The sequence below is a fragment of the Musca domestica genome, unplaced genomic scaffold (assembly GCF_030504385.1).
Source record: "Musca domestica strain aabys unplaced genomic scaffold, Musca_domestica.polishedcontigs.V.1.1 24, whole genome shotgun sequence".
Taxonomy (NCBI): domain Eukaryota; kingdom Metazoa; phylum Arthropoda; class Insecta; order Diptera; family Muscidae; genus Musca; species Musca domestica.
The window spans coordinates 11,255,555-11,281,446 of NW_026712272.1; the positions used below are offsets into that span (position 1 = coordinate 11,255,555).

General features: G+C 36.5%; 1 protein-coding gene across 1 annotated transcript; it reads left to right on the top strand.

The window, feature by feature from the left end:
- The first annotated feature begins 4,147 nt into the window (after positions 1 to 4,147).
- Positions 4,148 to 25,583, top strand: LOC101892050 (octopamine receptor beta-1R). The gene is made up of 5 exons (XM_011294887.3): positions 4,148 to 5,838; positions 11,192 to 11,294; positions 11,718 to 11,843; positions 19,237 to 19,414; positions 24,151 to 25,583. The coding sequence occupies exons 1-5, from the start codon at positions 4,896 to 4,898 to the stop codon at positions 25,033 to 25,035; spliced, it is 2,235 nt and encodes a 744-aa protein (XP_011293189.1). The 5' UTR covers positions 4,148 to 4,895; the 3' UTR covers positions 25,036 to 25,583.
- Positions 25,584 to 25,892: the final 309 nt, after the last annotated feature.

Sequence of the window (25,892 nt, forward strand, 5' to 3'; positions counted from 1 at the left end):
ATAAGTCTTCAACGGAAAAAAGGCCTCCAGAAAATCTTTTTAAAATGGGAAGAATACTGATCTTTAATGGAATGAAGACTTCAATAGTTATATGACATAATCATGATTCCTCTATACACGAATGACTTTATATGGATCTCCTTTTTTGAAGGCAATCTATGTGTAGAAATTATTTTATGGAACATATGTAATTAAATATAGAATGCCTATCTTACTTCATCTTTGGATAGAAAACCTTCTAAACTGCATACAAATACCTTTCACAAGTCATTCGTGGATGGAAGGCCTTTACCAGTTCAATTGAGGACATAGGACTCTCAATAGATCTTCTGTGGATAAAAATCTTCCACAAGTCTTCTTAAATAGAATATAACTTCTAGACAGAAAAAGCTTTTTAAATTGAAAAACCTCCTCAGATATTCTACTTATAGCAATTCTTCGAATCAATATTGTCCATTTCGTGTCGGATCTAAATAAATATGATATCAATATTGCGACATGCCAGCTTTGGACTATATTGGTTATTTCTTTCACTTTACCAGAATAAATCTCTACCATCTTTATAACGGATCTTGTCTTGACAAAAATATTGAGATGTACTAAGTCTGTATGAAATCGGATGTTAATTTTACGTTTCTTGAGCCTCATGGATAATTGAAATTTTTACCCTTTGAAGGGGAGGTACCAGAAGAAGTGGACCGATATATGTCATCTTCACAGCATATCTGGTGTTAGTTGAAACAATAGGATGTGTGAAATATGGAGAGAACTGGATGTTTGTTTCGGATTTTATAATTGGCTTTGATCCTTTGTGGGGGAGGTACCAGAAGGAATGGTCCGACCTCTACCACCTCTACAATAGATCTTTTGTTGATAGAAATATTGAGATGTGCCAAGTCTGAATGAAGTCGGAGATCAAATTCGCGTTTGAACACACAGTTGGATCAAAATCAGCTTATACATTCTCTGTGGAGGAGGTACCGGAAGGAGTGGACCTATATTGCCCATCTCCTCACTCGATCTGAGTTTGATAATAATATTACGATAAACCAAGTTTGGATCAAATCGAATACTCCCTTCGAGAGTTATGGTGTTCACCAGCCAGAATGTCAGCCAGACAGACAGATGGACGGCCGAACACCCCTCGATTCCCACCAAATGTCCTGAAACGGAATTGGTCCATAGGAACCTAGTGTCAAAAAATGTTATTTCGATAACTCACGTTTTGGCCGTATCAAATGATAGATTAACCTCTGTAGTCATATAGCTTAGGGTATAATAATATGAGATCTGTCTTGACTTTAACATATAAATTGATAGGCAGACGAACACAGCAAAATCGACTTAAAGTTTTCAGCTCATCAGAAATATATACTTTATGAAGCCGTAGGCAAATATATCAAAATGTTGGAAACTGAATAACAAATTTAGGGAACTCTAAGCTAGGTACCGTTAAATTGTCTTTTTATACCCCCCGACCATGTATTGAGGGTACATTAAATTTGTCATTCCGCTTGTGAGACCTCGAAATATACATTCCAGAGCCCAGAAAGTGTATATGTTCTTGTTCATCATAAAATTCTATGTCGATTTAGAGATTTCCCTGCGTCTGTCTGTCCGTCTGTACAAATCACTCTAGCTTTCGAACGAAATGAAGTAGAAGTAATAGTAAAGTTTTACTTTCGGTATTGAAAATGGGCCATATAGGTCCACGTTATAACTGTACCTCCCTATATTCGGCATTTTGATGATTTTAGCGACATTAATCACCATAATTGTTTCAAAATTTGGTAATGAAAGTTCCTTATGGCCACTACAGTCTATGACAGAAAATTGTGTATGCAGGTACATCTTCGTATGGCCCCCATATAGCTGTACTCCCCTATAGTCGGCATTCACCGGAATTGTCTTAAATTTCGTATTTGGAGGTCCGAATGGGTATTACAGCCCATGACAAAAAATTGAGTATGTATGTCCCTGTCTTCGTGTGGCCCCCATATAACCTGTATTTGATATTATGATGATTTTAGCGACGTTTTTTTTTCGAAATGTCTTCGTATAGACCCCAAACATAGTGGTAAGGGTATTATGTCTTTGTGAACTTGTTTGTAACATTGCGAAGAACGCGAGACAAACCCATACGGGTTGAGATAAAAAACTGGAATAAAAGTCAAACGCCATATTTTTCACATTTTTCTTTAAATTTTATTGATCAAATATCAAAATTTAGAATACGTTTAGATTTGTTCGAATTGGTCACCTTTGGCTCGAATTATGGACTTCAAACGGCCAATGAAACCGTCACACGCTGCCCGAATGTTGCTGTGCGGTATTTTCACCCATTCCCGGCGAAGCACTTACTTCAGGTGATCGACACTTTGGTATTTTTTAGTGCCCTACCTTGCTTTCCAAAATACTCCACACACAATAGTCCAACGGATTGGTATCCGTAGAGTTTGGTCGCCATCGTGCGCTGGAAATGAAGCGAGGAACCTAATTTTGTAACCATTCTTGGGTGGCGCGTGTTGAGGTCTGCGGTAAAAATGTGTGCGTGCCCAAGACTTTAATACACCCTCCAGAATATTTTCGCGATAATATTCGGAATTTATTCTTATGCCACGGTCTATTAATACGAGCGGAGCGGCCATGTTATGGCGGCCCACACCATCACCATGTTATGGCGGCTCACACCATTGCCGGCGCTTGAGTTCTAGTGGCCAACCGAAGGTGCACATGTTCAGCTGACTTCTTTGGCAAGTAAACCGATCATTTCGTTTGTTTACAAACTGCTGGAATGTTTTCTCATCGGAGAAAACAAAATTCGCCAGTTCACCACTTTTGGCCAAGCGAAGCAACTCTTTAGCTCTTTTGAGTCTATTTTCTTTCTGTTGCGGTGTAAGTTTTGGTACTTTTTCGAATTTCAATGGCTTTACTCCGAGCTCATTTTTCAATATTTGCCGAATGGAATATTTTGCAATATGTTCAGCTCACGAACCATTTTTCGGCCACTGCGACGCGAGTTTCGATCAAGTCGCTTTTTTACTTTTCGAACCATTTCTGCTGATGTTGCTGTTTTGCTACCGTCCACTTCCTTGACGTCGGGCTACGCTACCAATATCACGGTAACGAGCGATGGTACGATACACAAAAGATTTATTCACATTTAAATGCTGGAGTGCTCTAACGATAGCCACTTGCGGTTTTCCAGCCAAATATAAAGAAATCCCACTACTACGCTTAAATTCCATCACAAATAACTTTTTTTCCGGACAATTTTCACCAAAATGCTTTTGTACGCTTGTGAACATTAAAATGAGCTGTCACTGGAAAAATTTTAACAGCTGTCGGACAAGTGGCTTAGAAATGACAGCAGTCTGAATTTGGTTGCAGTTTTTTTTTCATCTCACCGGGAGTTATAGCCGATTTTAATTTCATGGGAGCTATAGCCCATTTTAACCAAATTTGATGTTCTTGCTTCTAGACTGAATTGGGTCGGATGTGCCAAAATTCAGGTCGTTTGGACTTTTATTGGCACAATTAACCGGAAATTGGTTGAAGGTATATTGAATCTATATCTAAATCTGCTCAAACAAATATTGTTTGGAAAACAGCTATCGGACGAGTGGCTTGGAAATGGCAGCAGTCTGAAATTGGTTGCAGTTTTTTTCATCTCACCGGGAGCTATAGCCGATTTTAACCAAATTTGATATTCTTGCTTCTAGACTGAATTTAGTTGGATGTGCCATAATTCGGGTCGTTTGGACTTATATTGGCACAATTAACTCGAAATCGATTGAAGATATATGTATGGGATCGATATCTAAATCTGGCCAAACAAATATTGTTCGGAAAATTTCATCTCAATCGAATAATAAATGCCACTTGCATTTTGTTCACAAGAATACATGGACAGACGCGCTGACATGCATAAATCGTCTCAGAAAGTGATTCTATGAAGACCTTTAAAAATTTATATGGGTCAATGGCATAATAACCTTACCACTATGTGGTGTAGGGTAAAAATATGTATTGCTTTGCTCGTTTTCCTTAGTCTTCAAATTGTTGCAGAATATCTAAAAAAACCAACAACAAAAAAACTTTAACCTCCAATTATTTTATTTTATTTTTTTTTGCAGGTCAAATGAAAAAAAAAAAAAAGCTGGAAATGCCAAAAATTTGATTCCCATATCCATGAGCGGACAACCAATTAACTAAAGTACTTTTTTTTTTTGGAGGATAACACGTTTTTACGAAGTGTTTCCGGTTTGGAATAAAAATAGCAAACTCACACACACACACAAACACCCATACCCATACATTTAAGGAAAACGACAAAAGGACAAAAGTAAAAAAGACGTCAACAATTTTATTAGAGTAAGTCGAGCAGGAAGTATTAGGTCAGCTGTAACCAAGCCAAAGAAATAAAGACCAAAACAACGAAGGTTAAGCTAAAAAAAAAACAACAACAAAAAAGGAAAAAAACAAAAATCTAAAACAAAAGTCATTACCGTTAGGAGAGGATGTGATGAGGCAGAATTCAAACTAAAGTCCATGTAAGCAGTTGGAAACCAAACGAAAAGAACTGGCATTGCTTTGAAATACCAACAAAACCTGGCGGCCAACAAAAGCCGAGCACAAAGTTAACCACTAAAACGGAAGTTGCGGTCAAGTTCGCTGGATAGGCTACAACAAGTGTGATTACAGAAAATACTGCAATTTCCCAGGACCTCTGCACCACCTCCTTAAATAGCATTCAAATAACTATGTCTTTGCCTCTCCAATGGCCAATTTCAAGCTGTGTTTTCAATGTCTGAGTGAATAAAGTCGGCGTGCATTTGAAAAGCGGAATTGCCAAGCAATCCGTCCTGCGGCTGCTGCTCTCTCGTTTTGCAACTATGACAGGCCAACAAATGCATTTGCCTTGGTGGCCATTACTTTATGGCACACTGGAGGTTACCACACAGCAGGTATTGGCTGCTGTGGCAGCAACAGCAATTGAAAATGGCAGACTTCGTTGGCATCCCAGCTCCAGCCATAATTTTACAGCAACAACAGAAGTCGCCGCCAGCAACAGCATCCCAAGCAGCAAGGCCTCAAAAGTTTCAACATCATTCCAGCCATTTAATTCTAATAGCCCAGAAAAACATGTAGTTTTATCGCCACTAACACCAATGCCATCTTCCGGTGCCAACCACAATTCCTATGCCGCCCCGACGAGTGCAGCAATGTCTTCGAAAGTATTTCCAGCCACATCATCGACATCATCATTACTGGCGTCACCAGCAGCATCATCCACATCCTCGTTATTGGAACGGAGCATAAACACATTTGAGAATGTCAGTAATAGATTTTCACATTCCCCAGATGCTTTGGTGGCTGTCACGCCTGGCATGGCATTGCTGGGTAATTTTACATGGCCAGCCAGCTCCACAATGCCACTTGGCAGTGGTAACCCCCCGACATATGTGATCTCCAATATCTCCAATAGCATTGCTGACATCAGTACCACTAACTCTTCCTCCTCCACCGCCAGCTCCTTCATGAATTCCTCCCCATCCTCCTCCCCCATTGCCACAATGATGATGATATCAACCTCAACTCTGCCACCATCCGTCGACTCATATCTGATTGGTATGGCATGGCCAAAGGCATTGGTCGTTGCCATATTTATGCTGCTAATATTGGTCACTGTGGTCGGCAATACGCTGGTGATTTTATCCGTTTTGACAACACGTCGCCTGCGCACCGTCACAAATTGTTTTGTCCTTAATTTGGCCATAACCGATTGGCTGGTGGGCACCTGTGTCATGCCGCCCGCCGTCATGGTCTACATTGTGGGTGAGTAGTTACCAACTGGGTTTTTTTCTCTTCTTCTTTTGCGAAACGTTAACACTTGGCATAACCTTGATTTATATTTTCTTAGTTTTTCCTGTAATGATGTGGTTTACTTTTTTTTGGGAAATAAAGGTGTTCCGAGCACAGTGGGCGGAAAAGTGAAGAAATTTGAAACCAAGAAATTGGGAATTTTTAAAATTTTTGAAATAATAATTTTGCATTTGGAAACATTAAAATAAAATTGAAATAAGATTTAGTAATCGGGTGGTATATATTTTTTCTGTTATTTTCGAAAAAAATTCGACTGAAGTCAATATCGAATATCGGAAGGTATTATTTTATAGGAGCTACACAAAGACGTCATAGTCATATGTGCGATTACCAACACCAAATATCGAATTTGAAATAATTTCTTAATTAGTAAAAAATCGAAGGTCGGGCCGAACTTTAAATACTCTCCACCATTTGGAACGAATAAGGAAATTAGAAGAAAATAAAATCCGTTAAAAATTTTGTTAAAATCTTAAAAATACAGAATATAGCCGTTATATTGGGATCCATCCGAAGACGTGGAGGCATCTTTTGTCATAAGCCATTATAACGGGGCTATATGAAGACCTGGATCTGCATAGACAATTTTCTGTCACAGGATGTAACACCTTCAAAACAAAATTTCAAACAATTTCTGTGAATATTGTACCCAAAATCGTCGAAATTACGAATATCGGTAGGTATTGCTATATAGGGCCTATACGAAGACCGGGAACTGCATAGACAAGTTACGAACTCTAAATACAAAATTTTAAACAAATCCGGTGAATAATGTCCCTTAAATGGAATATCGGGAGGAACCGTTATATGGGGGACATACGATATCGTGGACCTATATACACAATACTCTTCCATGATTCAGAAGGAACTAATTTTGTGGATTTTTAGACAGATTCATTGAAAAATTTGGCTACAATCATCAAAATACCGAATATCGGGAGGTTCTGTTACATGTGGGCTATACGATATCGTGGATCGATATAGCTCATCTTCGAACTTGACCTGACTGCAGACAAAAGACTGGTCTGTGCAAACTTGTATTTTCCTATCTTTATCCGTTTTGACTCTAGCGTGATTATATCAGACGGGCAGACAGACGGACGGACCGGGCTAAATTGTCTTAGAATTTTACGCTGATCAAGAATATATATATACCGTGTTAGGTTTAAAATTATTATTTCGATGAGTTACATGTATTCCGGAGGGTATAAAAATACCGAATATCGGGAGGCTCAGTTTAAATGGGAGCTCTGTGAAAACATGAACCTGGAAAGATAATTTTCCGTCAGAGAAGATGTTATCCATTGTAAAGACCAAATACCAACTTTGAAATAATTTCGTTGAATAATGAGGTAAGAAAATCATAAGAATTTTTCTCTCATCAGAGGTGGTTCGTGTAGCGAACTCCAGATATCAAATCTAATCTTAAGGAATATCTTAGATTTTTAAGGAAATTTTTTTTCAAGGGGTAACAGACCATTTATCCAGGATTTTTTTACCCTTAGCCAAATACCTAGGGAGGGTATATATCATTTGATATGACATAAATGTTCTTCATAATGGTTTTATACCCTAGGTCTCTTTGGACCAAATCCATTTCAGTAGTTTGGAGTCAATCTAGGGATGTCCGTCCGTATGATAACTCTCGAAGGGAGTATCCGTTTCGACCAAACTTAGTACATTGTAATATTATTATCAACTAAGATCGAGTTCCGAGATGGGCAATATCGGCCCACTCCTTCTGGTATCTCCCCCGCAAAGGTCGGAATTTTCCAAAACATATTTTATAGCGCAGAAACAGAAAGGATCAACTGAATTTGCTCCACATTTACAAATCCTAATATTTGCATCTATGCTAGGTCAGGTGCGAAAATGGACAATATTGGTCCACTCCATCAAGTACTTTCCCCAGAAATGGTCAATATTTTGAAAAATCTTAGCCCTTTTAAAATGTGAAATAAGAATCCGATTGTCTTCAAATTACACAGATCATAATATTTTCACTAACCCAATGTGGTATATATTGGTCCACTCCTTCTGGTACCTCCCCCATAAAGGGTCAAAACTATGAAAATCCATGAGACTCATAAAACGCGAAATTAAAATCCGATTCCATTCAGACTTGGCACATCTCCATATTTTCATCAACACAAGATCTGTTATAATGATTCCTTCTGGAACCTCCCACCCAAAGGGTCAAAGTTTTGAATAACCAAAACGATTATAAAATCAGAAATAATCATCTGGTTCTCTTCATATTTCACACATCCCATTATTTCTACTAATGCAAGATCTGCTGTGAAGATGTGATACATCGGTCCACTACTTTTGGTATCGCCCCCACAAATGGTCAAAATTTTTTATATCAATGAAGCTCATAAAACGCGAAATTAACATCCGATTCCATTCAGACTTGGCAAATCTCCATATTTCCATCAACACAAGACCTGTTAATAAGATAGTAGAGATCGGACCATTCCTTCTGGTACCTCACCACAAAGCATCAATGTTTTGAATAACCAAAACGAAAAAAAAATCTGAAATAAGTATCCGATTCTCTTCATATTTCACACATCCCATTATTTCTAATAACACAAGATCTGCTGTGAAGATGTAATATATCGGTCCTCTTCTTCTGGTACCTTCCCTACAAAGGGCCAACCTTTTGAATACCCATGAAGCTCATAAAACTGAAAATTCACATCCGACTTCATTCACACTTGGTACATCTCAATATTGCTATCAAACACAGGATCTGTTATAAATATCGTAGAAATCGGACCATTTCTTCTGGTACCTCCCCCACATAGGTTTCAAGATTCTGAATTCTCTTCAAAATTTACACATACAAATATTTTTAACAACACAAAATCTATTGTGAAGATAATATATATCCGCAAACCCTTTCTGGTACCTCACCCACAAAGGGTAATAATTTGCAATGTTTTTCCGAAACCGCCTCCATATCTCTATTTTAGATACCAAGAGACTTAAATATCAAATTTTACGATTCTAGCCCTATCCCTTCACAAATAACATCAATAGTCTAAATATCAAATTTCAGAATTTTATTTATTTTCCTTCAGTAAATACCAAATATAGTACCACTTAGTATTTTTGGAACGATTTTATCCCAATACCAAAAATGGTACCATTTAGTGCTTTTCGTACAATTATAGTACACATTTTCGAAGCCACTTCCATATGTCCAGGATGCACGTCAACAGCGACCCCAATACCAAATTTCAGATTTTAAGCACTATCTGTTCACCCAATACCAAATTCTGCCAAATATGTATAGTACTATTTAATATTTTCGTGCACTTGTAGTACACATTTCCAAAATCATCTCTCTATCACAAACCTTAATCCTAAAACCAAATTTCAAAATTCCAATTTCATTCGTTCACCCCAAACGAGAAGGTTCAGTTGCATTTAGTACAGTTCGTACATATTTCCAAAACTTCAAAATTACTTTCCTATCTGAATTCTCATACCGAATTGCAAGTTTTTAGGTCTATTCGTTCACATAATACCAAATGGTACAATTTTAGAAGTTTAGTAAAATCTTAGAACTTTTCGTAAGCTTAAGGTTTGAATTTCCAAAATGTCTTTGGTACGTTCCAATTTGTACCAAATTCAGTATCATTGTGTACACATAAGTCCCACAGTAATCCCAATTTCGAATTTTTGGATTCCCACGCCCTGTTGGTTCGCCCAAAATTAAGTTGTCCTTTTTTAGCACACATAAACACGCGTTTCCAAAACAAACATACATACATATCCAAATCCAGCTCTATTGGTTTATCAAAATCCATATTTAGTACCATTTAGTACTCTTAAGTACAAATTTTCGTAACTACCTACAATATACAGTCCAACAGAAATCTTATTTCCAAATTTCAGGATTCCAACCCAAAATTTAAATTGCACCAAATTTAGTACCATTTAGTACACATAAGTACAAATTTAAAAAAACTACCTACATTCCTCAGTCCAAGAATGCAATAGTAATCTTACTCCAATTTTCAGGACACTAGCTCCATTGGTTCACCCAAATAATAATTGTGTGAAATTCTACACTAGAAGTTCCTTGTCCACATAGGTCCACGATATCGTGTAGCCCCCATATAACGGTACCCCCCGATATTCGGTATTTTGATGATTTTAGCCACATTTTTTAATGGAATTGTCTGAAAATTCTCACAAGAAGCTCCTTATGAGTACATTACTCCCTGGAAGAGAATTGTCTATATAACTCCATAAATCATATATACATAAGTTGTACTGAGTCGTACTCGGTTTGTGCCCATTTGTGCCGCTAAAATTTTTTCGAGATCCCTTACCAATTTCGAAAAAGACGACAATTTTTCTGAAAAATACTAGTTTTTTCGAAATCGTCATATCTTGAAAACGGTTAAAAATATTGAGAAAAAATAAACGGCACAAGTTAGCACAAATCAAGCACAACCCAGAACAACTCTAATTTTTTCGAAATTCGAAAATTGCAATTCTGGCATACTTTCGAAATTGTCGTTTTTTTTTTTTTAATTGATAAGAGATATGGAAAAAAATTAAAAAAATAAATAAAATACGGCTCAGCACAACTTTAAATTTTTCGAAATTCATAAATTGCAATTCTCTTAGATTTTTTCAAAAAAAAAAAATCTTTCTTCGAATATCTCAGAACTTTTTTCGAATTTCGAAAAACAATTCGACACAATTGAACACACACCTAGCACAATTCAGGACAATTTTCCTTTTTTCGAAATTCAAAAATTGCAATTCCAACGGACACCACATATCCCATTGCCTAGTTGATTCTCCGACAATAATAATATTTTCAGAACAGAAAAACTTTTCAATTTTATCACGATTTCTAGTTTTTATTGATTTTTTTTGAAAATAGGTAGGTCTAACATCGTTGAGTTGCAAATAAAAATTGTCTTAAACTCAATATCCTCCACTGTTAGTAATCGTGCCTTGGAAACTCGTCCTGTATTAGCTAAAATTTCTTTTTTTAAATACAAGATTATATTTTCAATTTCTGTTAATGACATTTTGCCAAGGTTGCACACATACACACACCCACCCACAAATATCGCAACATAACGAGAGGAAAAGGCTAATTCGGTTATTCCTTGAAAAATATATTTTTCCACGAATCCGGGCAATTTATGGGATCACCAGCCAGTCAATCTGAAACCTCTTTTGATATATTTTTCTATTAATAAAATTGATTTGAAAAAACGATGTTCTTTGTGTTTTTTTGTTGTTGTTGACTCTCCTTTTTGTTTCGTTCCAGGAAGTTGGCGTTTTGGTTGGATTTTGTGCGATATATGGATATCATTGGATGTGCTACTGTGCACGGCATCGATACTGAGTTTATGTGCCATTAGTTTGGACAGGTAGGTAAAGGGGGGAGGGGAAGGGAAAAGGGGGAGGGGAGATTAAGGGAAGATTAAGATGGACTTCTTCACATCCTCATTGTCATACTGGACCCAGAAATCATGGCTAACCCTTACCCTAAGCTAATTCCATGGCTAATGACTTGCAAGTAAAAAAGAAACTAAAAATATAACCCAACCCCCTCCCTTCCCCACCCTCTCTCCCTGTCGCCATCCTCATCACTGCATATAAATTAACTTAAGATTGACTTTCATTTTAATGAGTTTTTTTTTTGGGGGGAGGACGTCGTTTGGGTCCTGTGATAATGGCATTTTATGCTAGAATTGCTCTGTCATTAGATTCTTTGTTTATTTATACTCTCTTTTTTGCTTTGTGTAATCGCCGGTTTTGTTGTAATTTTTGTTGTTGCTTTACATTTACAGATATTTGGCCGTTACCCAGCCACTGACATATTCCAAGAATCGGCGAACAAAACGTTTGGCTCTTCTGATGATATTTATCGTTTGGGTGACAGCCCTATCCATCACCTGTCCCCCCTATTTGGGATGGTAAGTTCAGTTCATGAATCACAATCAAAGGCAACAAGTACACACAAACACACACACACCCTCACTCACATCCATAGAATAATATACATATGTAGTTATAGATGAAATGTGGAAAGAAATGAAAAATCTCATAAAATGTATATTTGTCTAATGTTCCGCACATTTTTGTGTGTGGAGGTAACAAATGTTGGCACATTTTCTTATTCGCAAAACAAGAAATGTTTTTGTTGTTGGTGTTGTTGTACAAAAAAGAAAACAATTGAAACACAATTTTGCAATGTCTGCATTTATTATTCTAACAAACACACAATCATACATACACATATAAAAATAATAATTTCTTGATATATGTGAACAGCAAGTGGATGCAGCAGTCTGCTGGGGGGGTGGGAAAGGGTAAAAAGTTTTGGGAAGCAAAATTTATTAACGAAATTTAAGTGAAATTTTGGAAGTATGTGACAAAGTCGACTATATAGGGGACACTACAGATCAGGGACAGATTCGGAGATGCCTTACAAATGCTCTTCTTTCTTCTTTTTTAAATATAGAAACAAAAAGAAAAGGAAATGGAGTCAGGGGACCCGGCCCGCATCCAGCGTATGCCTCGGCTACAGATAGAAAACTTCCTCCAGAACCTTAAGGATAGAAAATGTATCAAAGATCTTTCTTCAGATATGAAGTCATAGTTCCAACTGTAGAACTAATCTTAGTGCTAATGATGCCTGCCTCTTCCGCAGACTGCTTTCCAGTTGGTTGCGATGGCTGCGATCAACTTTGGATTGGAACAGACCACTTAAGAGCGTAAAAATATTTTAGTGAAAATTTGAAAAATAAAAATATGACAGAGTCGACTATTTTGGAGGCATTACAGAGCAGGGGTCTGACTAGCAAAAAAAAAAAAAAAAAAAAATTAAAAAAGCAGTAAGTTTGGCCGGGCCGAACTTTGAATACTCTTTACCATTTGGAACGAATTAGAAAATTTTCAAAAAAAAAAAAAAAAAAAAAAAAAACAAAAAAAAAAAACAACAAAAAAAAAAAATAAAATCCATTGAAAATTCTGTTAAAATCTTTAAAATGCCGATATATGGGGGATGGGGGGATATACGATATTGTGGACCTATATAGACAAATCTATGTCTGGGGGTAAAGTACTCACAAGGAACTCCTTGTGTGGATTTTCAGATAATTCTATTGTGAAATGTGGCTAAAATCATCAAAATCTCGAATATAGGGGGTATCGTTATATGGGGGATATACGATATTGTGGACCTATATAGAGAACACTATGTCAGGAGATAAAGTGCTCACAAAGAACCCCTTGTGTGGAATTTCAGACAATTCCATTGAAAAATGTGGCAGAAATCATCAAAATACCGAATATCGGAGTGCACTGTTATATGTAGGATATACGATATCGTGGACCTATATAGACAATTCTCTTTCAGGGGGTGAAATACTCATAAGGGCTCCTTGTGTGGAATTTCAGACCATTCCATTACAAAATGTGACTAAAATCATCAAAATACCGAATATCGATATGGGGGCTATTCGATATCGTGGACCTATATAGATAATTCTCTTTCAAGGTATAAAGTACTCACAAGGAACTCCTTGTGTAGACAGACAATTCAATTGAAAAATGAGGCTAAAATCATCAAAATACCGAATATCGGGGGGTACAGTTATATGGGGGGCTATACGATATCGTGGACCGATATAGTCAATCTTCGAACTTGACCTGCCTGCAGACAAAAGAGAGATCTGTGCAAAATTTTAGCTTCCTATCTTAATTCGTTTAGACTGTAGCGTGATTACAACAGACGGACAGACGGACGGACGGACGGACAGGGCTAAATCGTCTTAGAATGTTACGCTGATCAAGAATATAAATACTTTGTTAGAACCAACATGATTATTTCGATGAGTTATAAACGGAATGACGAACTTAATATACCCTCCATACCATGTATGGCGGTAAACAGGGAAAATAGTTCCCGTTTGTTTTAGCGACAGATGTATACCCTCAGTCTTGAGTTAGGATTATTCAAACTGTTGACTCTTTATGGCGGAGGTTCCGAAGCAGTTAGCCAATATTAATCAATTCGTATCGGACCTAAAATATAAATATTACAATGTGCCAGATTTGGACTACATCGACTACTTCCTATACTTTATATGAGATTGTTCAAATTTTTGGAAAATGTGGAAATATGCGTGAAGTAACAGATAAAGCGGACCGAAGTATTCCATTTTCATACTTCACATAAAAATCGAACATTCATATAAAATATTATGCAAAATCAAAAATTTCATATTGATCTCAGTTCTCTGATAAAGAGAAATATTTATATATTGCAAGCAGTAACGAATCGCTGATTTGTTTCGCAAGTTATGACAAATTAAATAATTGAAAATTGTGACCTTTTGTGGGTGAGGAACCAGAAGGGGGTTCGCAGGTATATATCATCTTCACAACAGATCTTGTGTTAGCAAAAATGTTTGTATGTGCGAAATTTGAAGAGAGTTGGATGCTTATTTCGCTTACTTTGAGCATATTGCTTTTCAAAATCTTGAACCCTATGTGGGGAGGTACCAGAAGAAATGATCCTATATCTACAATCTTTATAACAGATCTTGTATTGATAGAAATACTAAGATGTGCCAAGTCTTATGGAATAAATATTCAAAATGTTGACCGTTTGTGGAGGAGGTATCAGAAGGAGTGGACCGATATATCACATATTTATACCAGCTCTTGTGTTAGTAAATATATTAGTATGTGTGAAATTTGAATAGAATCGGACTCTTATTTCACATTTTATAAAAGATATAATTATTCCAAATTTTGACGCTTTGTGGGGAAGATACCAGAAGGCATGGCCCGTTCTCTACCATTTTTATAACAGATCTTGTGGGGGTGGTGCTTGATGAAGTGGACCGATATTGTTCATTTTCATACCTGACATAGCACGGACAAAAACATTGTCATGTGCAAAGTTTGAACAAAATCGAATCATCCTTTCCTGTTCTCTGAGCCAAATTATTTTCTTTGAAATTTTTGAACTTTTGTGGAGTACCAGAAGGAATGATGTTGCCTATCTCCGAACTTTATCTAAGTTTGACAACAAAATTACGATGTACCAAGTTTGGGCCAAAGCGGATACTCCCTTCGAGGGTTAACGTGCGCACCAACCAGCCAGACAGACAGGCGGACGGATATCTCTAGATTGACTCCAAATATCCTGAAACGGATTTTGTCCTAACAGACCTAGGCCGTATTAAGTGATATATACCCTCTCTAGTCATATGACTGAGGGTATAAAAAACATCCTTAAGGTCTACGGTAGATCAAAGGTTTTATATAAGCCGTAAATTCTTTGAAGAAACAATTTTAAGAAAATCATATTCAGATTAGTCTAGTCATATGACTGAGGGTATAAAAAACATCCTTAAGGTCTACGGTAGATCAAAGGTTTTATATAAGCCGTAAATTCTTTGAAGAAACAATTTTAAGAAAATCATCTTCAGATTATGTGCCTACGATAAATAAAGTTTGGATTATGTATAGAAAAGACCCCCTGAAAGTCTTACAAAGACATAAGACTTTCAAATTTGTCTTCTAAGACAGGATATAATTATAAAAATTGAGATCTTCTAGAAAAAGAAAACCGTATGAAGGTCTTCCAAGGATACAAGTCCTTAAGAAGGTTTTCTTTAGACAGAAAATCTTTCAAAGATCTTCTGGGGATAGAAGTATTTTTGAAAAACTTATAAAAATAAAAAAACTTTCCAAAGGATCTCTAAGGGGACATTTTGTGGACAGAAAAATTTTGTAAAGACAGAAGTCCTTATTAAGTTTTTTTTTTGGAAATAGAAAATCTTATGGAAGCCTTTTGTAGATATGAGACATTTTTTCCATCTTCTTTTTACAGAAGACCCTATGGAGGTTTTCTATAGACAGGTAATATTATCTTTGTCTTTCAGCAAAGATTGTGAGAAGGAATTCTTGAACGGAAGACATTTTGAAGACTTTTATGTACGTCATCACGTCTTTCTTGTTCTAGACAATATCCCGTTCTTATGTCGAAGCGTTCCATGCTCCATTTTGAAATATTATGTTTTGATCAATCAATCTCAATATTCCAGGCCGGGTTTGAGAGATATAAGCTTTTATATTAAATGTGGAAGACCGGTTGGCTAGGTTGCAGGTTTGCAGAGTGCATCCAAATGTTTGATAGCTGTTTCTGTAGATATGTTTGTATACCCTCAGCTATGTGAATTCATCGTTGGTACGGTCAAATGGAATCGAAATCGAAATAACGGTTTTCGATCCTGGGTTCTTCTGGACCAAATCCGTTTCAGGACATTTGGAGTTCATCTAGCGTGTCCGTCAGTCCGCCCATTCGTCTCTCTGGCTGGTTGGTATCCGATTCGATCCAAACTTTATGTATCGAAAGGATTTCCCATAACTCAATATTTTTGATAAAACAAGATCTGGTGTGAAGATGGCTTATGTCGCTACAATATTTCTGGTACCTCTCCCAAAAAAGGGGTGAACATTGTGAATAAATATGATCTCATAGAACGCGAAGTTAGCATCCGATCCTTTTTAGACGTGGCACATTCTAATATTTCCACCAGCACAAGATCTAGTATGGAGATGGGATACATCCGCTTCCTCATTGTCGTACCACACCCACAACGGACCAAAATTTTGAATAATTATATATCTTATTCCAATATTTTTATTAACAAAATATCTGGTGTGAAGATGGTAGATTTCGACCCGCCGCTTCTGGTATCTCCCCCGCAAAGGATCACAATTATCAGTATTTATATATTTTATAACTTGAGAAAGAAATCAGCTATTATTTTCAAACTTGGTAAATCTAAATATCTCTCTCAACCAGGGATTTGGTGTCAGGAATAATAATAAATAAGGGATCTATGTACCCACTCAACAAAAAGTTTAAATAAGTCTCACAACAACGAACACCTTCAAAGAGCATTGAAAGCTATCGAGGTAATTTAGTCAGAAGTCATTTTATGGGTCCCATTTAAATAAAATCAATCATTAAACAGATAATGCCTAGCGTAGTGTGCAACTTTTCAGGGGGGTTAACATATCACTTTCGTACGTTTTTGTTTGTTTGATTTTTATTTCTATTCCTGATTGCTATTCAGCAAAAGTCAAACAATGTTTTCTGCAATAGTTGTGGAAAAATAAAATGCACCCAGTCAGCAATTTTCGAAAAATACGATGAGGTTATGCTTCAGTTGGCATCGCTAAAATAAAGTGGTTTTGGTTTCAATATTAATTTTAGATGGCTAAAAACTTTTGTTAAAATCAAATTCAATTTAAAATATTTTGGGAAAGGTCAAAATAATTATGGATTTTTAGAAAAAAGGGGAAGATATACAGGGTGAGATGAAAAAAACTGCAACCCGCTTCTGACTGCTGCTAGCTTATTATATTGTTTACAAGCCTACAAAAGCATTTTGGTGAGAATTTTCCAGAAAAAAAGTTATTCGTGATTGAATTCAAGCGCGATAGTGCGATTGAGGCGCTGGGAAAATGTAGCAATAAAAAATAAATATTTTAAAATTAAATATTTCCCAGCCGCCATAAAATATCACATGTGAAGAATTCTGTGATCTTGTGACGCATACCATAATGTGAGAGATAATAAAGGTTATGACCCACACCCACATATATCGATGCGCTCAGTAGATTCACAAGACCACTTGAATAAGATGTCAAGCAGCCCTGCAAAATTTGGCAAAGATATTTCTGAGCTGTATTTGATATATTTCCCTGAATATCGTTGTTACGGAGTGCATATTATGGCTGTGGGTAACAAATACAACAAATCGGATGAACAATATATATGGGAGCTATAGCTATATCTGAAGCGATTTAGATAAAATTTGGCGTACTAGCTTCTAGACTCAATTCGGTCGTATGTGCCAAATTTCATTAAATTTGGGCAATATTATACGTTTGGTGCACAATAAAAGGTAAATCGGATGAAGTTATATATGGGAGCTATATATTTCTGAGCTGCATTTGATATATTTCCCCAAATATTGTTGTTACAGAGTGCATATTACGGCTGCGGAGGACCAAAATAACAAATCGGATGAACAATATATATGGGAGCTATAGTTATATCTGAACCGATTTCGATAAAATTTGGCTTACTTACTTTCAGGCCTAATTTGGTTGTATGTGCAAAATTCCATACTATTCGGGCTGATATTACACGTTTGGTGCACAATAAAAGGCAAATCGGACGAAGATATATGTGTGAGCTATATATAAATTTTTACCGATTATTTCCAATTTCAATAGGGTTCGTCCTTGGGCCAAACAAATGATTTGTGCAAAATTTCATCTTAATCGGATAATAAATGCGACCTGCATTTTGTTCACAAGAATACATGGACAGACGGACGTTTCTCCCCCACAAAGGGTCGACATTTTGAATATCCATGAAGCGCGAAATTAACATCCGATTACATTTAGACTTGGTACACCTGAATATTTCAATCAACACAAGATTTCGTATAAAGATGGTAGAGATCGGACAATTTCTTCTGGTACTTCCCCCCAAAGGGTGAATGTTCTGAAAAACCAAAACGATTATAGGATCCGAAATAAACATCCGGTTCTCTTCATAGTTCACACATTCCATTATTTTTACTAATATCAGTTATGGTGTGAGGATGAGATATATCGGTCCACTCCTTCTGGTACCTCCACCACAAAGGGTTCACAAATTTGAAAAACAAAACGCTCGTAAAACGCGATATGAGCATTCAACTCTCTTCAAATTTCACACATCCAAGCATTTTTACTACCCCAAAATCTGTTGTGAAGATGATAGATATCTACCAACCCGTTCTGGTACCTAAACCACAAAGGATCACAATTTCCAATACTTATATCTGTCATAGCTTGCGAAACGAAGTCGGCGATTCTGTAGAATTTGATATATCTAACTATTTCCCTTAGCCAGAAATCTGATATAAATAAGTAATTGATAAAATTGGACAATATTGGCCAAATGCTTCGGAACCTCCCCCATAAAGGGTCAACAGCTCGAATAATCACAACTCAAGGCTGGGGGGTATACATCTGTCGGCGAAACCGACCGATGCTATTTAACTTGTTACTTTTAAATCTATTGAATATTTCAACGTTTTTTTGGTACCCCTTGAGGCACTGTCCTCCAACTTCCCAAAAAAGGAGATACATTTTCAATTTTCTTAGAGTTATCACATTTCATTGGGTTATAAAAAAGACTTCTGGATGCTCTTTTACACTCTTCAATTTTATTAAATTAACATCCTTTCATACTTTTTATATTCCTTTCCTCTCTCTCTTTTACAGGTATGAACCTGGACGGCGCGTAGATGGCAACACTGTCTGTCGCTACAATCAAAATAAAGGATATGTGGTATTTTCGGCAATGGGTTCATTTTTTATACCTCTGGCTGTGATGCTGTATGTCTATCTGAAAATTGGTTATGTCCTGACATCCCGTCGTCAAAGGATTGTTAGAGATGCGGTAAGTTTTGTTGCGCCCCCAAACAAAAGTTGGTTTTTTAAATCCGTAATGATGGAATGAGGTAAAGGAGGGGGAGGGGGGTGTGTGACCCTTATTACCAACATATGCATGTATATGTGAACATACAATAATATTTCTTTATATGACATGTCTTATCCTCTGCCGCTCTTTGTAGTTGTTCCTTTTTGGAAAACTGAGTGGCTGAATGTTGTTGCTCTTGCCACGATTGTCGCTGGTGCCTCTGCTGTGGCAGTAAATATCATTAGTGGCCCTATTAATTTTACGAGTAAATAAAAAAAATATTATTACGTACGGAACGTTTTTTAATAGTGTGCTAATATTTTTCTGTACGTGTGCGAGAGTGCCATGCAAGGTGTGAGTGTGTGTGTGTGTGTGCATGGGTGTGGGTGGATGTTGGAATTTGTAGTTTGGTTCCGGCTCTAGGTGTGAGACAATATAACAAAATTTATGTGGTATAAATTGGAAAATGTTGCTTGGCAATAAAATTTACGACAGTAACATATTTTCACATCTGAACGGTAAAGTGGGGGGAGAGGAGAGGAAAGGTAGCCATTTGATGATTAAATTTGAAATTAGTTTTCGGGGTTTCCGTTGTGTGCAGCAAAAAAAGGGATGAGGTATTAGATTAAAAATGAAATATAAAAGTTGTGTGTGTAATAAAGATTAGATTAATCAAGCCCTTGTTCTCCATGAGATCAAATGGCTAAGCGTTTAAGGTAGAAAGAGGTTAGTTTGACAAATAAAACAATTAATAATATTGTTTAATAAAATATCGGAAAACAGGAAAGAAATTAAGAATTCAATAAAAAGCGACGAAAAAAATTAATGAAAACAAGTTGAAGGTATCAGTCGGTCTTGCCGATATATGTATATTCTCAACCAATGTCCCTTTTTTAAATATATTTTTACTTGCGTTAGGATTATTCAAACTATTGACCATTTATGGGGCGGGTTCCGCAGGAGGTGGTCAATGTTGTCCATTTCGTATCCCATATAGGTCTGATATAAATATTGCAATGTGAAAGATTTGGACTATATCGACTACTTCCTTCACTTTATTTAAGATCGGTGATAATTTTTGGAAAATGTTAAAATGTTGATGCAGATGCAGTAGGCTCAAGTATACCATTTCATCTAATACTGATAAAAATATTGAACTTTTATTTTTAATTTTATTCGAAATTTTTTTTTATCAAAATTTGAACCTTTTGTGGGGAAAGGTACCAACAGGAGTAGATCAATAAATTTTTATTATATTCATATCAAATCTTTGGCTAAGGGAAATATTTACATATACCAAGTTTGAACAGATTCGACGACCTTTTCACCAGTTATGAGGGATACAAATATTGAAAATTGCACCCCTTTTGTAGGGGAAGTACCAGAAGCATCCCTTTTGTACGGGAGGTACCAGAAGGAATCGACCGATATCTACCATCTTCACACTAAATCTTTTTTTAAAGAAATACTAAGAAGTGAATCGTATGAATATTTTACATTTTGGGAGAGTTATAATTATTCATAATTCTGACCCCTTTGTTGGGGGTGGGGGGGGGGGGTACCAGAAGGAGTGAGCCGATATCTATCATCTTCTTACCAGATCTTGTGTTAGTAGAAATATGGGAATTTGCGAAGTTCGGATGGAAATTTTGCATTTTATGGGTATTTTTGTTATTCATAATTTTAACCCCTTTGTGTTGGGGAGGTACCAGGAAGAGTTGTTCGTTATCTTCCAATTACACCTCAAATCTTCTGTTGATAGAAATATTGGGATATGTGGAATTCGAAGTGAATCGGATGAATATTTTGCATTTTATGAGGGTTAAAATTATTCACAAATTTAAACCCTTTGTGGGGGAGGTACCAGAAGGAGTGAGCAGATATCTATCATCTTCATACCAGATCTTATGTTAGTAGAAATATTGGAATTTGCGAAGAAATATTGGAATTTTAGGAATAATCGTAAAGGAAATTTCGCCTTTTTGGGCATTTTTGATTTTTCCCCTTTTGTGGGGGAGTTGTCCGATATGTTCCATCTACACACCAGATTTTTTGTTGGTAGAAATGTTGGAATATGTGAAATTAAAAGTGAACGAGATGAATGTCTCACTTTTTATGAGAGTTATAATTATTTGTAATTTTGACCTCTTTGTGGGGGAGGTACCAGAAGGTGTGGTTCGATTTCTACCACCTTCACAGCAGAAGTTGTGTTAGTAAAAATATTGATATATGACGAGCATGAAAGTATACGGATGCTATTTTCACATTTTACGAGCTTCATGGTTATTCAAAATGTTGACCTTTTTGTGGGGGAGGTAGCAGAAGGGGTGGACCGATATGTCTCATCTTTATAGCAGAGCTTGTGTTGATATTGAGATTATCTTAATTTGAAAGGAATAGGATGTTTATTTTGCATTGTATGGGCATTTTTTATATTCAAAATTTTGTCCCATTTGTGGGGGAGGTATCAGAAAGAGTGGGCCGATTTCTACCATCATTACAGAAAATGTTGTGTTAGTAAAAATATTGGGATGTGCCTGGTATGAAAGTAATCGGATGCTCTTTTCGCATTTTATTAACATTTTTTCTATTCAAAATGTTAACCCCTTTGTGGGAGAAGTACCAGAAGGAGTGGTCTGATATCTGCCATCTTCTCACTAGATCTTGAGGCGATAGAAATATTGAGATGTGCCTAGTATGAAAGCAATCAGATGCTTATTTCGCATTTAATGAGCATTTTGATTATTCAAAATGTTGACCCCTTTGTGGGGGAGGTACCAGAAGGAGATGTCCGTTCTAATCGTCCTTCATAGAGAATCGTGTGTTGATAGGAATATTGAGTTTTTCCACGTTTTAAGACAATCGAACTCTTATTTCACATTTTTGAGAGTTCTAAATATTCAAAATTGAGAGAGGTATTTGAGGGGTGGATCGATATTGTCCATTTTTAGGATATAAGGATTTTCAAATTTTGAAAAAAATTTGTTTATCCTTTTTTGTTCTATAAGGTAAAGAAGTAGTAGACCGATATTGCCCATTACCGAACTCGATCTAAGTTTGATAATAATATTTCGATGTACCATGTTTGGATCAAATTGAATACCCCCTTCGAGAGTTATCATGTGCACCAATAAGTCTGACAGAAGGACGGATGGACATTGCTAGATAGTTCTAGGGTCTAAAATCGTTATTTCGGCGAGACACGTTTTGCCCCTATCAAATGGTATATAGCCACATGACTAGGGATAGCCACATGACTAGGGATATAAAAAATCATGGCAATCCAAGTTGATTGATCTGATGGTTTTTGAAAAATACTCTTAAAAAATCCAGGACTATTGGCCTTTTTGTTTTTGAAAAATACTCTATAAAAATCCAGGATTATTGACCTTTTGGACCTTAAAAAATACTCTTTAAAAGTCCAGGATTATTGGCCTTTTGGACCCTGAAAAATACTCTTTAAAAATCCAGAATTATTGGTCTTTTGGTCCTTGAAATATACTCTTTAAAAATCAAGGATAATTGGTCTTTTAGTCCTTAAAAAATACCCTTTAAAAATCTAGGATTATTGGCATTTTGGTCTTTGAAAAATACTCTTCAAAAATCCAGGATAATTGGTCTATCGGTCCTTCGAAAGTACTTTTTAGAAATCCAGGAATATTGTCCTTTTGGTCATTGAAAAATACTCTTTAAAAATCGAAGTTTATTTGTCTTTGGGCCTTTAAAACCTCTTATTTATTGGTTTACAGGTCTCTGAAGAATATTCTTTAAAAATATTCCTTAAAAATCCACGTTCATTTGTCTTTGGGTCCCTGAAAATATTCCTTAAAAAATCCACGTTCAGTTGTCTTTGGGTTCGTGAAAATGAATTCTTTAAAAATCCACGTTTAAAAAAATATGCCTTAAGAAAATCCACGTTTGATGGGTCCTTGGAAAAGTATTTGCCTGATGATCCTTGAAAAATACTCTTTAAGAAAATCCACGTTTGATGGGTCCTTGGAAAAGTTCTTGCCTGATGATCCTTGAAAAATATTCTTTAAAAAATCCAGGCTCTCGAAAAATATTCTTTAAAAAATCCACGCTTTAAAGGCTCTCGAAAAATATTCTTTAAAAAATCCACGCTTTAAAGGCTCTCGAAAAATATTCTTTAAAAAATCCACGCTTTAAAGGCTCTCGAAAAATATTCTTTAAAAAATCCACGCTTTAAAGGCTCTCGAAAAATATTCTTTAAAAAATCCACGCTTTAAAGGCTCTCGAAAAATATCCTTTAAAAAGTCCACGCTTTAAAGGCTCTCGAAAAATATCCTTTAAAAAATCCACGCTTGAAGGTTCTCGAAAAAAAAAATATTATTTCAAAAATCCACGCCTTAAAGGTTCTCGAATAATATCCTTTAAAAACCTCCACGCTTGATAGGTCTTCAGAAAAATATTCTTTAAAAAAATCAACGCTTGATGGGTGCTTGAAAAATATTCTTTAAAAAATCCACGCTTTAAAGGTCCTTGAAAAAAATATTCTTTAAAAAAATCCACGCTTGATGGGTTCTTGAAAAATATTCTTTAACAAAATCCACGCTATAAAGGTCCTTTAAAATATGCTTAAAAAATCCCCACTTGATGAGTCCTTAAAAATCCAAGTTTGCTAGGTTCTTGAAATAATATTCTTTAAAAAATCCCGTTTTAATCAAATATTTTCTCTCCATTCTTCTCTGTTCCAGAATTCCGAACGAACCGCCGACCATGATATCGACTGTGATAATTTCCTCTCCGAATCGGAACATTTTCAATGTGGACCCCAGAAGTTCCCCTCTTTCAAAACACGTTGGACCGTAGAGCCTACCACCAATGGCAGTTCGTCGAACAGCAAACAGAACAGTTTGAAATGTAGTAAATGCAACAAAAACTATGTGCATCGGGACAGCCTGAAGCATCAGGCTTCCTTTTATGAGCTGGTTGAGATATCACGCCTATCATCGCAAATACCCTGTACCTCGATCAATTGTAAATATGGTGATGGCAGTTGTACACCGGCTAACAGTACGGTGAGTTATGCTTTGGCCGAGGGTCGGGCAGCCACATTGCCAATGCAGCAGCTGCATTGCAGCGACAGCCGGTCATCATTTTCCGAGACATGTTTGGCCCATGCCATGGCCCAGTCGGGGAAATATGCCATGTCAAATGGTCAGCTGCAGCAGGAGAAACCACAACAGGGATCAGTGAATGGTCATGGTCAACATCATCAGCAGCACCACCATCATCATCATCACCACCACCATCATCATCATCGGGTACCGATGAGAGTTTCCACAACGAAACGTGACACGAAAACGGCTAAAACCCTTACCATGGTTATGGGCGGTTTCATTGCCTGTTGGCTGCCATTCTTTATCTATTATCTGCTGATACCGTTCCTGCCAGCCTCCTATGTCTTGGAGTGGCTCATGTCATTCCTGACCTGGGTCGGTTGGGTAAACTGTGCCATCAATCCGTTCATCTATGCCTTTTACAATCCCGACTTCCGCACAGCCTTTTGGCGTTTAACATGCAAACGGATCTGCAAACAAAAGCCACCGCCCAATCATGTGGCCATATTTCGTGGATAAAGTTGTTGCCCCACTCCGTCGGTGTGTGTGTGTGGCTGTGTGCTGCACATATGGCCTCTGTTTAGCAAAATACCGGAAATTTCAACTTGCAATGGAAATTTTGAAGAAGGTGCAACAACGGGTAACGGGAAATGGTCGTTTTGGTTGGACTAAGTTTCCTTCAGAGTTTCGAAGAGCCAACCGACCAACTGGCAATGTAATCAAATTTAAAGCACACACACTCACCGGAAATAAAGAGAGGAGAGCCAAGTATCACCATGACACACTTCCATATATTTTTGTGTGTTTTTGTTGCAGTTTTCCACAAACAATGCCAAATGCATAAAATATGAGACACACACACAAGTGAATGAAAAATTGCCTCTGTGACCATAACCTAAAGAACAGCTCCAGACATGAGATATTGAGATTGGAAATTCCACAACATTTATGTATAGTTTGAAATTAGTATTGATGCCTGTTTTTGTATATTTTGAATAGTTTTTTTAAGAGTTCTCTTTGAATAAGTTTTGTAATCCCTCTCTGTATTTATTTGTAGTTATTGTAAAATTTAGTAACTTTATTTGTTAGAATATTTTTTGTTAAGTGTACAATAGCGTGTAATTTTTAAGAAAATTTAAATTTAAAAAATAAATTTAATATTTATTATGAACATTTCATTTGTATATTCCTCGAAGACTTTTTTGAGGTGATAGAAGAATTGTAGAAAACACTCTTGAAAAATCCAGGATCATTAACCTATTGTTTAATAAAAACACTCTTGAAAAATCCTGGAATATTGCCCTTGGTCTATAGGTCCATAAACATTTTTCTTTAAAAAATCAACGTTTTTGGTCTAAAGGTCCATGAAAAAATAA